This window comes from Grammomys surdaster, unplaced genomic scaffold (assembly GCF_004785775.1).
Source record: "Grammomys surdaster isolate TR1022 unplaced genomic scaffold, NIH_TR_1.0 99, whole genome shotgun sequence".
Classification (NCBI taxonomy): Eukaryota; Metazoa; Chordata; class Mammalia; order Rodentia; family Muridae; genus Grammomys; species Grammomys surdaster.
In genome coordinates, this window is record NW_021604578.1 from 1,613,259 (window position 1) to 1,629,421 (window position 16,163).

The 16,163-nt window shown below is 35.1% G+C and overlaps 1 protein-coding gene across 2 annotated transcripts in view; it reads right to left on the reverse strand.

Moving 5' to 3' along the window:
- The window catches only part of Hcn1 (hyperpolarization activated cyclic nucleotide gated potassium channel 1), a 340,159-nt gene that overhangs the window by 32,770 nt on the left and 291,226 nt on the right, over window positions 1-16,163 (reverse strand). For both annotated transcript variants that reach the window (XM_028784249.1, XM_028784253.1), the window contains exon 6: window positions 10,930-11,170. In XM_028784249.1, the coding sequence (XP_028640082.1) occupies window positions 10,930-11,170 (241 nt within the window). The remainder of the gene's footprint in view (window positions 1-10,929; window positions 11,171-16,163) is intronic.

Genomic DNA, 16,163 nt, shown 5'->3' on the forward strand with positions numbered 1-16,163 from the left:
CTGACTGCCAATAGCTAGGCAGAAGCGATAGGTTGGGTTTAGGATTTCCTAGCTTGGGGTCAGGAGGAGAACCATAAGGAAAGAAGAAGCTGGAGGAGAAGAGAGAAGCTGCCATGAATTAGGTGAGCTATGAAAACATGGCCCTGTAGGCTTGCCAATTGGAGTTAAGAGAAGCTGAGATGAAACATAGTAAATGGTAACTTGGGGCTATTGATAGGAAAGTAGATTCTAACAGCATAGAGGGTAGGTATCCAGTTCTTGTGCTGTTTAAAGCTTATTGTAAATATAAAGGTTGTTTGTGTATCTTTTGTCCAGGAACTAAATAGTCAAAGAAAGAGTAGAAACCCTGGGTTGGGATTATTATTATTATTATTATTATAACACAACTCCTTTTGCTGTAGGAATTTAGTGTGGAATTAAAAAGGGAAGAGGCAGCTGGGTGGTGGTTGCACACGCCTTTAATCCCAGCACTTGGGAGGCAGAGGCAGGTGGATTTCTAAGTTTGAGGCCAGCCTGGTCTACAGAGTGAGTTCCAGGACAGCCAGGGCTACACAGAGAAACCCTGTCTCGAAAAACCTATAAATAAATAAATAAATAAATAAATAAATAAATAAATAAATAAATTAAAAAAGGGAAGAAGCAGTAGTACATTACAAGTAAAGTCTAATCCTGAGCTCTTCAGCAAAGCTGCTGGGATTATGGACTTTGTGGAAACTACCTTTTCAGATGCACATCCCTCCATAATCTTCTCCCTCGGATTCCACAAACATAATGAAGCAGGATAATGTCTTTAAAGAGGTGTCACAACAGAATAATAGTTTTCACAACTTATTCAAAGAACACCCAGTACTTTGCTAATGCTAGCTCATTAGTCATACCCAACTGTAGCAGATGATGAATGGCTTTGTCAAGTAGCACAAGATTTTTATAAGCAACTCTATACCGAGACTCTGAAATTAGATTGGACTGATTTGATGATCTGCTTGGACTACAGGAGATTCTGTCTTAAAACAACAGCCCTAAAAACAAACAAAAGCAACCACTCAAAAGCTACATTCAAAATGTTTCAAAGTTAGATTTGATGCAACATAGGATTACCTAGAAAAAGCTAAGGCATGGTGTTAAATGTAAAGATATCAACAAAAATAGCGCAATCTTTATTAAATATGCAGTGTTAGAAGAAATGACTAATTGTGGTCAATGACTACTTTAATGGCCAGTAATGGATATAAAACACATATAACTCCATAGAAGTCTTCTGGATAGGATAGTTTTCCAATTCTGCTGTCTTAAACTAGAACACTACATTATTTGATCCTTAAGGTAGTGAGGTTAATTCAAAATTAGAAAGCAATTTTAGGTTTCTCTTTGAACGTCTTAGGACCATATGCTTCCTTTATTTTTCTTTAGCTCGGTGTCTCATTAGATTTATGCTGGTTTCCTTTTGAAAGATGAAAACATAGCTTAACACAGGGAATAGTTAAACTGAATGTGTTACTTGAAAGTTTCTTGAGTGTTTGGTCTTGAAAGAAGAAAGTGTAATGGCTGAAAGTGTAGTCAAATCAAAATATAACTACATACCCACCCATCTCTTATGAGTCCACTCACAGTGCAAGAATCTTAGCACTGATGAATGCCATTTTGCTTCAGTTCCATGGTTTAAATTCTTTCAAAAGAAGGGTCTTAATCTCACAGAATCCTTAACTTAGCATTTGACAGTAGTAAAAAAATAATTGAATATATTGTGTACTATGAGAGTGCCAGGAGTAAAGCACTAAGCAGATATATAAAAAGATCACACTTGAGACATATCTTTCACATTCGATGAGCACGTAGCAGACTGAAAAGATGAGATGTGTTAAAAAGGCAAATTGGCATCCACAAGATTCATCTTTACTTATTGAGGCCCAGTAGACTAAGTGATTCTGAGGGGAAATATCTGAACAGTTTAGAAACATGGTTTGGATCAGATCATTCCAAATTTTGGAGCCACTGTCTAAGGCCTCTGACATTATTATTTTAAGATACAGTCAAAACAACTGATTCAGATACATTCAGATGATGCAATGTGGAGTATAACCCACGAGCAGAGTCTGAGAGATTTAGGTCTCATGTGATACAGGCATGGCACAAAGAGGTGACATGAATTGACCTTTGGGAGTAAGGGCTTATTGATTATTCTCAATCATAATAGCAGGTTTACTCTACAGAGAAATCTTTTTAAAAAACCATTCCAAAAGGTGGTATATATTCTGTCTGGTGGTTCCTCTAGAGAGCTTAAGTGAAAGTCATGCTTCCTTCAACCTCCTGAGGTATGGATGCTAACTTTAGGGGGTGGGGAATAAAACCTCAATCAGTTCTTTATCAATGTAAATTCATTTAATAGCATAATGTCAGCCTATTATTAAAAAGACATAGAATTTAAATAACAGAAACAAAATATAAATAACAAAAGAGTGTTGATAATCAAAACATAAACTTATATTTTCCAAATAGAGGAGAAAAATACATTTTAAAGATTCAAGGAAAGATTATATTCTAAAGTGAACCATAACCTGCCAGGCTTATTTCAGCTTGCCATAGAACTGCTCATTTCAGTGAAAGGCATCCCTTCCCCAAGTTATTGATTAATACTAAAATGTAGGAACTCCAGAAGTATATTTTGCACAAATAGGGATGAGTAAAAAGTACACTTTTAGAAAGTATCTTTGACTTATGGAGACTTTTTTTTAAAAATGGAGCTAAAATTTAGCTTTTATCACTAAGTTAAAAGAATCCAAATATAGTTCCTCGTGAACAACTCCATAAATATAGAAACATCTACATTTATGGGGACTTTTAAAACTTTCTTCTTCTCCCCACTTTCTACTAATTTTGATACAGATACTATTATTTCAAAATAAAGTACTGTAATGTTTATCCCGACTTTCATAAGTGTATCATGCATGGGGGTTTGGTTCTTTATATCCACTGAATTATTTATAAATGACTTTATAAAGCAAGAGAACTGTGGAATTAGGATATAGGCTAACATTTGTTTTTTATCTAATTGATGAGAACATGAGACAAACTGGTCTGGAAGCTTTAGGGTACAGACTTTGAAGACAAGCAGTTCTGTTCCCAGTCTTGGCCAGAAACTGCTACTGTCCTTGATCCTATGGCCAGCTCTGTTTTGCCAGAGTCCACCCAGGATGGACGGATTGAGGGGCATAGGTTTCTTGTGATCTCTCTTCTTCCCTTTTCAGGAAGTAGCCACATTGGCTAATAATAGCTCATTTCCTAAATGATTTTCAGTTCTCAAATCTTGAGAGAGAGGTATTAGGTAGCTAGAGAGGCATTAATAAGCCTAGAGGCTACTCAGACCCCGCCACATGGTCAGCTAATACACTATTTGCCATTTTCCTCGTAACACTAGATGAAAAGCTTCATAAATGACTATCTTTAGGATTTAAAATACGCTGAATAAATGGGGATATCAAAGTTTGGTTGAAACCAATGAAAGGAAAGCTCCTAACTTTTAGACTCGGTGGACATATGCTATTCGGATCTACACTAAATATTAGGACATTGCATAGTATTGTCTTTCCATGAAAAGTTAACTCAATTAGTCTTGTCAATCTGGAAGACCAGGCAACTACCCTAAGGAAAGGTGATTTACCTAAAGTCATTCTAGGATGTGGAAGGAATAATTATCCCCTTTGTGATAAGTTTTCATAGAAAAACTTGGAGATGTTCCTCTCTGTAATGCTTTCTATAATGAACACAGCACCTGTGAGAAAAACCCATGAAGTACAAACGTCAGAGCAGTGGATGCTATAAATGTCTTATAGAGGGTCATGGACTGTGTGGTCCTGTTATTAGTGAATTTTCTCCTCAGTTTTCTAGACCACTCCTAATTTGGTTTCTCTTTTTTAATAATCTTTCTCTTTCCCTGACCCTCTGGTCATTTTTACTCCCTCAGTCTCACCCTCACTATGAAACTGTTTCTTGACCTTCATCTCAGAACACGTCTGATTTCTTGAGTTCTAACTGAAAGGCATAGCTCTCCCTTGTTTCTTCTTCTCCTTCTCCTACTCCTTCACAATCTCTTACAAGATTTACAGTGTGTTGACCTTGTTCTTTATCTCTATCTCTTTAAACACAAAATGGTCTTTGAGTTTCTTTCTGAATCTAAGTTCTTTTGTTACCAGGACTAAGTACCCACACAAAGGAACTATGATTTATTTCCAAACAGGCCAGGGCCTTCTGAAAGAGGTTTCAGAGCTGTCTTAGCAGCACTGAAACAATCACTTCACTTAGCCTAGAGAAAAAGGTTTAAGAAAGAGGTGCAAATCAAACAACTATAAAAATACGAATTCCTTTGTCACAGATTAGACTTCTTGGTAAATGAAGGGTGGGAACTTGAAGGAATAAAATGGTGACTTCAACATCAACATGTTCTTCACACTGTCTTCAAAGACAAGATCAACATTTGGTTTCTCTTTTTTAATAATCTTTCTCTTGAATACAATAGAGGAAATAGAATGTAATAGAGGAAAGATGGAATAAACTACAGAGATTTTAGTCCTCTGAGAACTCATGACTGGTCCCAAAGATGAGGTTTACTAGTGTCCTGTTCTGATTGTTTTGTTTATTTCAGCCTGTTTTTGTAAGTTTTAAAATGTCACCTGAACTTTATCTTGATCAATGTATTCTGGAAAGTAAAATTTCTAAAGATACATGCTTCCACAGTAAGTAGCTAAAATCAGATTCTCTCTTCCAATTTGTAGCAGACTGTCAGACACTATGTAGCAGGATTGAAAAATCATTAGAGGAAATATTTCCTTCATGAATGTATTGTTTCTTTTTACCATGACATAAGAGCTTATGAATCACACACTGGGAGTGGGATGTGAGATGACCTCATTTTGGAGTGGAAAATATCGCAAAGAGGTAATTTAATAATAGAGCTCATAACAATTACTAAATACATTATTCTAGGAATACAGAAAATTTTCTTTAATTCACAGAATTTTTGGTGCAGAGATATATATTTTAACATTTTAATGAAGTATGTAATATTTTTCCATATTCTCTGGAATTTTGACACAATGATTACTTTAATGGAGACTAGGTAGGTCAAAAGAAGAGATTTCAAAAGACCTTTGTTAATGCCGACTTTAAAGGATAATTGGCATCTTTGAAGAGAAAGTGAAACTTGTGCAAATGTTCCATCTATATCCCAGAGGATAATAAAACCTCTCTGGAGCAGAGGTTCCACAGTCAGAAAACACAGAAGTCTGAAATTCAAATGCTTAGCTAAGATTTGTCTCCTTCCATGTGTACATCCAAATAACAACATGATATGACCCGCACCTTTATGTGTTATATAGAGATTCATGTATCCATTTTATTAGCATTTGCTAACTGTAAGAAATAATGAGTTTCATTGTGAAATATAAATATACAATATACTAAGATCATTTTCAGTCCCCTATTACTATCCTCTGCTCCTCTATGAATATTACTCCTCTTCCCTTTCTTCTGCCTACAAACTCTCCTTTCTCTTTAAGTGTTATCTCTATTGTTCTTTCTTTATTGTTTTATTATTTTTCTGCCATATATATATATATATATATATATATATATATATATATATATATATGAATGACTTGCAGAGTCCATTTTGTATTATTTGTATGTATGTAAGTATGTATGTAGTCTCCTCATTAACTCTACATCCAATAGAGGGCTAATATTCAAAATATATAAAGAACTCAAGAAGGTAACCTCCAAAATACCCCAAACAACTCAGTCAAAAATGGGGTATAGAACTAAGCAGAGACTTTACAACAGAGGACTCTAGATTGGCCAAGAAGCACTTAAAGAAACGTTCAAAGTCCTTAGTCATCAGGGAAATGTACGTGTCTTTAGGACTGACCAAACGGCAGTCAAGTAGAGGTAGCCCAATTAGAGGGCTAATCTCTCAGGAAGACTATTTATCCCATTCTCTGTAATCACTAATTTCTTGTAGCTCTTCATTTAGGGATGAGTCCTCATTAGATTTCTTCCATTCAAATTTGCTTGTCAACTGCTGTCATTTTTCAGGTCTTGTTTAGACTACTACAGTATTAAGATGTCATAAGTGCAGGTTTCCTGTCAAATATGAAGGACAGCAATGAGCATTATGGTACAATATAATTTGGCAGTAGCCAACATCAATATAATAGGGCCTAAGACCCATTCAATCAGAACAAATTCATGTCTAGAACTGTAAACCAGGCTAACTAGCCATGGCTGGGGAGGCCACAGAATCTAGAGCATTTCCTCGTTTCCTAAACCATTGCAATCTAGCTGCATTCTAGATACTTATTCTGATGATCACAGGTAAGTTTAACTCTCAGCCCTCCTCAGAGAAGCTTCCTTTATTATTATTTTCTCTGGAGATCATTATAGAAATCCACGCCTTGTCAAAATACAAAGAAAAATGAAGTATGCATCCCCAGTTGATACATCTACAACACTACCCCTACAACTAAGGCTCAGGAAACTTCTTGGAAAAGGAGCAGAAAGATTATAAAAATCAGGGGACGCAGATGTTGGTGGATAGACTTTAAATATCCTTGCTTGAAAAGGGAACTTTAAGATTGTAGAGTTTATCTCCAAAGTGGAATAAAGGAGGAGTCTGGGAGCTCTTTTTCTCTAGCAGCCAGCCAATTTTTCCCCTAGCTTACTCTCTGAGCATCAGGCTGACCTGAACAATGAAATGCTGTAGGCTCTATTGCTGTGTTTACTATCACAACTCATCTGGAAGCCTGGAACTTCCATTAATCCCACTTGCCTACATTCTAATTCTTTCCATGGCTGTAGGGGGTGAGAGACACTTTCTATATTCCCTGTTTTAAGTTACCTAAAGCATTTCTCTTCATTGTGTAATAAAACAGCTTACAGTTTTAGTCATTTCTGACATTCTTTAAGCAACTACAAGCTAAAAAGTAGATAATGGCAGATATTTGATCTTCTTTACTCATTCCAGTATCTCTATTGCCTATAAGTTTGCCCAATAGACATCGAGCACCTGCTCCATGCCCATTTACTCGGAACTTTTACTGCTGATAAAAGCTTGTAGATGAATCACACTAACCAAATTTATACAGTAAAGAATGGGTAAGCTGAATAAACATTATATCTGTGGTATAAAGAAATTGAATAAATATGTAATAACCTTGCAAAAATGAATCCTTGCTTCCAATGTTTTCATTAGGGAATTCTATAACATGGTGAAGGGAGCAATGAGACCAACTCTACAAAATAATTCTTTAGAAAATAGGAACACAGAGAGAAATTTACAAATCCATTTTGTGAAGTGTAAATTAGCTTAATGTAAAAGCCAGATAATACATTAAGGGATATAAAAAGAAAAACATAGTGTCTCTCATAAAAATAATTAATCATAAAAACATAAGCATAGTAAATGTAATCAACTACATAACAAGTTAATGAATGAAAGACAAATATCCTCTATTTGATATAGAATTTAAAATTCATAACAATAAAATAAAAATCGGTGAAAGATTTACTCTAAATCACACAGAAAAAAGTGAACAAGATAAATATTCCTTTTAACTAGTATTATGTTTAATGGCAAAAATGTAGATTGTTTCTTCTCAAATGAGTGTCATGATAATAATAATCCTCACACCTCTTTAATTCAACCAACAAGACAGTAAAAAGGAATTTTCATGTATGTCAACTGGAAATGCATTGAAATTTTTTTCTCTTCATGGAGAAAACAAGATTACCCATGAAACAAAACCCAAAGAATTAGTAACATAGCTCCTATAGCTAAAATGAGACTGTATCCAGGTCATGTCCTAAAAAGTGAAGTCAAACCATACAATTATCTTCATAATTGCATTTTACAACTGAAATTGGAAGTTCAATTTAAACGTAACAGTGATTGCTCCAGAAGGGTTAGGACCAAGTAAGTGATGTACAGGGAATTTTGTTTCTCTTTCTCTTTCAAGAGTGGTGAGGTTTGACATTAAGATGAGGGTGTATACAGGTCAATGATCATCTCTAAAATGTATGAAATTCTTTAACACAGACTAAGTTTTATTGTATGCAAACTGAGAAGCAATTTAGGAGGTTAGAGCATTACTAGGAATGCTAATTAGATTATATCAACTTGACACAAACTACAGTCAGGTGAAAGTCATTTGGTTGAAAAAAAATTCCTCTATAAGATAGGGCTGTAAGCAAGCCTGTAGGGCATTTTCTTAATTAGTGAGTATATGGGGAAGACCCAGTTCATTAGTGAGATTACTGGGATGGTGGTCCTTGGTTCTATAAGAAAAGAGGATGAAGAAGCCATGTAAAGCAAGCCAATAAGCAACACCCCCTCACAGCTTCTGCATCAGCTCCTGCCTCCAGGTTCTTGCACTGTTTGAGTTCCTGTGGAAGTATAAGCCAAATAAACCCTTTCCTCCACAACTTGCCTTTTGATCATGGTGTTTCACCACAGCAATAGAAACTCCAAGGCATTGGGTAATATGCAGAGTGTGATAAACAACTGTAAGTACATTACAACTGTGTGGCATAGTGTCACCGAGAAGTCTGGAGGAATAGATGCTAACCTTGGTGCCTTTGGATGTCCATGGATACTGTAAGAATGAAGGCAAAGTTTATACATGTAACTGTATTGTAGCTTATAAATGTAATTATATCTGCATACCTAAATTGAACACATTTGTTTACAAGGGACATAGTATCTTGGCTATTAAATGAAGAGCTACAAATACAATACAGATGGACTAGACTGTTCTACATGGTAATTGATTAAATTTAAAAACATCAGTAGAAATTCATTTTAGCTTTATATAGATGCAGATGGTTATAGAAACCAACATATGTACATTTATAAAATAGTGTTGTCTTTGTGCGCATATGTGCATATGTCCATCCACAAGTAGACGTATACTACAGTGCTTTATTTAGCTAAGAAATGTTAGATATGATGCTAGAAAAGTAGCATGGATGATCTTAGTGACAAAAACTTGATTTAATACACTAGCATCCAAAATATGAATGAAGGACTCTTTGGACATATGGAGAGCTCTAAAATGAAAGAAAACTATTCACCAAGAGCCTTTTGCACACTGAACAGAAAACACAGAACAATCTGAGTGGAGAACAAGCCAATAAGACTCCACTTTAAAGGGCACATAGGTGGCATGTGATGGAACCTCCGAACAATGTGAGCCCTAAAGGAAAGTAATTAGGTTATATTTCATATGCAGATATAAAAAGTTAATAAATAAGGAAGGGAGAGAATAAAATTCTGTGTAGAATAACCCAATTGTGTCAAACACCGACAGTAGGAATTTGTACAGCTAAGGCTCCATGAGCATTATATGCACAGAGAAGAGTGTTGTTTTATTATCAGGCTCTTCCTCACAAAACACATAACTACAATCTAATTTGCCAACAAGAAAGTTTCAAGAGGATCTAGAACTGAATATCAAAAATACTCAGCTCATGAAGTTAAAGACATAAAACCTAAGAAGCTTTATCCAGAGCAAATAAGAAAACATTGTTGATCGAGTGTAATGTGGTAATATGGAGGAAATGCAAACCAGGGAGAAGGTAAGACTTGGGAAGATTGGATTAAGTTGAATTTACTTGCCTAAAAGATTAGCAAAAGCTAATGTCCAACGTGATGTCAAAGGTCATACAAGTCACCACAATACCAAAATTTATAGCTGTTTCTCACTTCTGGACAAAGATTTGACATCACTATGTCATACTATAGGAAAAATTATTTTGTATTAGGCATAATCTTGTGTCTCATCATAGTAACCGTCACTGGTATGCTGAGTTCACCAAAGGTTGATCCTATCCCGACTTAGTCTTTGAACAAACCTCGTTCATGACACTTAATATAGCTATAGTGTGACAATGCTTGACAATTTAACACAAACACATTTCTACACTCATTTATTTATTTATACTGATTTGAGGGGGATGTGTGCAAAAGTGCATATATGATGCTCCAGGGACAGCTTGCTGGAGTCAGCTTTCTTCATTCACCTTCTGGATTTTAGGCATATAAGTTAGGTCATCCGTCTTGGCTGCAAGTACCTTTACCTGCTGTGACATCTTGCTGGCCCAACAAGACTGGCCCCAGAATTACAGTGTGCTTTAAAATTTCCAAACTTTTTTTCAGCATATGTATCACCCAGTCATTTTATAATCATACACTCTGCTGAACATATTCATAAGCATGAACTTTACAATATCCATGTTATAAATAAACCAAATACTCAGGCCTGTCAGCACCATAAGCTGCTGCCCGAGCACAGTACGGGCATCTCTCCTTTGCTTAATGCTACAGGCAATACCTTGAATTTTGCCAGTTTTATGTGAGCAACAGTGATGATGGTAACTTTTAGCAATAAATCTAAAGACAGACTTCTAGGCTTTCTTGTTTTATTCTTTACACCCAAAAACTGTTAAAAAAAAAAATCATGGGAAGAAAGCTACTTGTGTATAGTATATTAAAACAAAAGAACATACAAAAATAAAACTCGAAATCTTGATAGAGTAATAAAGGAAACCCCAGTAACTGATAGGGAAAGAGTCAGCCAACACCCTGGGGACTTTTGGATAAGAAAAAAAGTGTGCTTTCTGTATGTTTTCAGCCAGTATTATCTGGTTGCATATAAACTGGTTGCAACCCTCCTCTCATCAATACGTTCATACATACACCTGTTTGGAACTTGGCACCTTCGAATATAGATACTGCTTCTGCCAGAACTGCTTCTGCCAGAACTCAAATAAAAGCTCATCTTTCATAACACCAAACATGCGATGCCTCCAAGGCCTCCAGAGAGACGTTTCAGAAACTTTGGATTTGTGTGTTCAGAGACCTTGCACCACGCGTTTACTAACCTCCGAAGTAAGAGCCGTCTGTCAGTTTCATTTCTTTACTGGACTTGGTGATGACTCCAGCAACACCGTGCTGGATGAAATACATTTTCTTCCCCACAGCTCCTTCTCGAATGATATAATCTCCAGGCTGGAACACCTCAAATCTCAGCTTGCTCAGCATGGCCGTCACGAAATTGGGATCCGCGTTAGCAAAAAGAGGCATTGTAGCCACCAGTTTCCGGCAGTTGAAGTTGACTATTTCCTAGAGGTGGCAAGAATGGGCACACAGGAAGGGGGGTATCAGTCATAGCTTGGAGAAAAGCATAAGTTCTCATTTAAAAACATGTATATACAGAATAATGGCTAATTTACATTTGTAAGCCACATATGAATGTTTTGTTTTAATTTTTAAAATGTCTTTAAAATTTCACTCACACACTTAGAATCCAATAATATGTTAATTAAATACTAAAAATATCAATTTTCTTACCCTTATTTATATATTATTTTGCATTTGAAATTACAGCTTACATGTGGAATCTTAAACTTCTTTTTATGTTTATCAATGAAAAATGCAATGTCCCAGAAAAACTAGGTGCAGTGTTACTTGTCTTTTGTTTCATAATGCTGAACAACCTACCTGGTATCCCTGCCAGCTGGAATTATGAAAGGAGGAAAAGACAGATGTACTCAGTTTACATTTTTAAAAAATATCATTCCCATTAGATCAAAGGAAACAGAGAACAGTTGTTATCAAAGGCAATCAGTGAAAGATTGTAGATGAATTCTGATTTCTGCTTCGTTAGAACAAACCTCATTTCCAAATCACACACTGGAGTCTGAATCGGAAAGAGGATATCTTCTTTTCCTGTCTCATTATTTGTTTTCTGAACAGCTAGAAGATCTACATGTTTGGCTTCATTTTACAGGTTTTAGCTCAGATTAGAAATATTTGTGTTTCCTTGGGTTAAGATGGTGATATAGGAAATTGTGTTATTGCTTGTATTGGTATAAGTAATGGTGATATAATGTTATCATTATGACATTTCTTGATAACTCCTTCATAAGAGGAGCTAGCATCAAGGGTCCTCTTGTGAAAGATTATCAAAAAACTAAAGTTATGTTGAATTTTGAATCTTGTTTAAGAAGCATAAAAACTAAAGTCACCTTTCCAAAGAGGTGAGAGGGAGCACAGTGGCATGTGGGTGTTAACATTTGAAACATGTTAACACATAGGCATAGGTTAGAGCATTTGAAAGCATTATCCATGAGACAAGAGTCCTTGGTATTATTTCACAAAATGTCCTGAGATCACCTTGGCATAGGTTAACATTTCTAGGTGTCTAGTAAAGACAGTTTGATAGATACACACAACAGGGCATTACTCAGTCAGAAAAGAGGATGAATTCTTGTCCTTTGTGAGAACGAATGTTATTGGAGATCATTAGGATAAAAGTAAACCAAGGACAGAAAGTAATATGTCTGGTGAGTTTTCTCAAATGTGGTGCCTGAAACAGTTAATTCCATAGAAACTGAGAGAGAAAGGGAGGTAACAAGGGAATGAGTTCAGGGCACTAAGTTATATATCATGAAAAAAGTCTCCTGTGCTTATTGCACCAGGCGATGACAGTGACTACAGCAATAGCAGCAACAACATAACAGCAGCAACAACCACAGAAACAGCAGCAACAACAGTAACAGCAAGAACAACAGCAACAGCAGCAAGAACAACAACAGCAAAGGCAGCAATAATAGCAACAACCACCACCACCTCCACTCTACATTTCTGAGAGCTAGAATAATTAATTTTGAATATTTGTGCCATAAAAGCCAAACATTTGAAGAAATTTAATACATTTACCTTGATGTAAATGTGACTCGTGTGACTTGGTGTAATGTGGATTCGTCAGAGTCCACGTTAGATACAGGTATTAAACATCCTATGCACATCTATAATTTGTATATTTTATACACAAATTAAAATCTCAGTTCAATTTAAAATAGTCCCAATTGATAACACAAAGTATACTATCTGGGGTCCGTACTTCTGAAATTATCTCATCTTAATTTTCCCATACAATGTTATTCTGTCATTTTGATGGAAAAATTCTTAGTTTTATACAGCTCATCCTCTCATTTTAATGGCACAGACCTGATGTCTATTAACTTCATCTTGTCTGTTACTTTCCTATGCTATAGCTACAGGAGTATTTACAACTCTCAAACAGAACATCCCTTATATGTACGTGATACCTGTTTCCCACACTCTTTGGTTGACAAAGCTTCTCAAAGTTTTAACTGTCTCCTTACAAGAAGAAAACAAGTTTTTCTTACCTTAACTAAAGCCTTTTTGCTTCATCTTTCACCTGACCTTCTAGTCTTCCCTCCTTCCTTCCATCCTTCTATCTTTCCTTCCCCTTTTTATTAATATGGACACATGTTTAAGTCTTGTTCACTAGGAGCTGAACACTGTTACGTATGCGTACCTAGTACTAACCTTGTCAGTACAAGCTGAAATAATTAAAGTTGCCATAGATACAGCTCATTATAGAGTTAACTGCTCACCATTTGAGTTTGACTAATGTTAACCAAATATCACATTTAATATCATTCTCCTATCTTTGTTATTTTGTTTAGCTTCTGAGTATAGCTGATTTTTTTGTATTTTTTCCCTCCCTTTTTTAGAGATAGTGCTATTTTGAACTTACAAGATGTCCTTGAGGAGGAAAATCATCCTCTTCACCCCAGGTGGATCGTAAATATTGTGCTTTTAAAACTAGGTGTAATCCAGTCAGTTTAATTCAAATAAAGTAATAAAATAGAAATTATTTTATTGATTTTTTAAATTAAACTGACTGAAATATACCTAGTTTGGATAGCAATATCCTTTATAGAGTGTGATACGAAGATATTTCATTCCTGCCATTTTCCGGAATATATGTAATATTAAGTCCAACCTTACAGTATTTGACAGTCTGTCTCATATCCAAGACAGCCAGGAGACTCTCTGAGCTCAGAAGTCCATGAGAATGAGTGACTCAGTGAGGTGTGGTGTTCTGCATGAGATCATGGAACAGGAGCTTGATTTTAAAAATGCTGAAATATGAATGATATTTAGACTGTCTCAAAGGTCTTATGGAACAGCTCCATACTAACTAATGATATTTAAAAGAAGAGTTGGGTGAAGTGTAAAGGGGGCTGTCCCTACAGTCTCTGTGCATGTTAGTAAATGGAATACTATCCTGCAAAGAATGCCTAAGAGACAACTATTCTCTAAATGAATACAAATAGGATATTTTGTCACAGTACTTAAGTACATTTTCTTTAAATAATTAAACCATTTAAAACTAAGAAAAATATCTGTTAGTCAACATTCAAATATATCATATTGATTGTCGGCTCCTGACTCTTTCAATATGAACATAAATTGTAGATATCTTAAGAGATTTAACCTGTATTGGTTTCTTGTTTCTACTGTTTATATTAAACAAAACCAAACTCGTCTCAAAATTTGAAACATTTTATTCTACTTACATTAGCAAAAATAAGGGAAAAACAAAATATTTCCCTACAAAAATTTCTTTCAAAAGAATATAAGTTATTTGTGTAAGAGTATTATTTTTACTTTCCATGGTTTTTAAAGTTTTTAATCAAAATTAAATTACAGTGTTCCACTTTCAATATTCTATAATAGAAAATTATTTTGTACATCTAGTTAGAAAAGGGGATTGATAATTCTGTTAAACTTTTATAAAGAGAAGTAACAATGAATAGTTGTCATAAACAAAAATCCCAAAAAATTCCAAATCCAGGAGAATAAAACATTGTTTGGGGGATTACACAATGTTAAGTTTGTGAGAATAGACTTGATGTGTTAGTGATGCCAATTGTTGCAGATATCATGATATGTTTTGAAAATAAAAATGACCAGTAGAAAAAATAAATAGCAAGATTGTATTTTCTGTAATATATTTTCAAAAATGTCTCACGTAAACGTATAAGCTGTAAAGCTGTAATTACTCTTTTGAGGAGAAGTTTTACTGAATCGAAAATTGCTCAGGAAGAATTGGCCAGCCACTCTGGCTCCTAGAAGACACTTTCTCCTGTTGAGTTTACCAGATGTGTTCTCCAGTTCTCTGAAGACCAGGTCTGAGACAGCAGAGTGAATAAACTTTAATTCTTTGAGAAAGAATACAAACTTTCCCTTCTAATACCTTAAATTAGAAATATTTGTTGTCAAAACATGAGGTTATAAACAAAGTTGTAATAATATTTGTATATTGTCATACATGTCTTACACATTTTGTCAGTAATATAGTGTCATATTGTCCTTAGGCTAGCTATTTAATCAGACTGCACAGTTACCCTAGCCATTCAAGAGTTTTTTCTCTCTCCTTTCCTCCCCCCTATCAATCACACACACACACACACACACACACACACACACACACACACACACACACACACATGCTTCAATAATTCATGTCATTGAATCACCTTCAGTAACCTGGATTTAAGACTTTTAAATCAGCTTTTAAATTATTTCTTGTATTGAAAATAGATTTTTTTCCTTACACAATATATCTTGATTATGGTCTCTCCTCCCTGTATTCTCACTGGTGTACCCCACCCCCTCCAGTTTGTCCTATCTGGATCCACTCTCTTCTCTTGTTAGAAAATAAACAGACTTGTAAGGAACAAAATAAAATATAATAATACAAAACAAAACCCAACACATTGGACAAGAGAAACAGAAGAAAAGTGCCTATGAGAAGGCAGAAGAAATAGACTCATATATTCACATATTTAGGCATCCCAAAATACGTTAAACTGGAAGCCATAATATAATGCAAAGACTGGTACAATTCTATGAAGGCCTGGTGCATGCTTCCTTAGTCCCTATGAGTTCTTATGTGCTCTGCTCATGTTGATTTAGAGGGCCTTGTTTACTTGACGTCTTCTCTCCCTCCAGCTCTTATTTTAAAAAGGGCATAATTCAGGTGTCAATTGACAAAGAAAAATATCTGCATTGGCTCTTACTTTGATGTGTTGTTCTTAGTTATATGTATATGATTTTTTTTTTTTTTGGTTTAGGTGTTCCAAGTGATGTGCTTAAATGTCATAGAAGCTAATAATTTTGCTCATAATTTCTTAGTTTTTATAACTATTATAGTAAGAGGAATCCTTTTTTTGTAGAAGGATAAACATTTGAAGAGAAATATTATTAATTATACCACATTTTCAGATATCTGTGA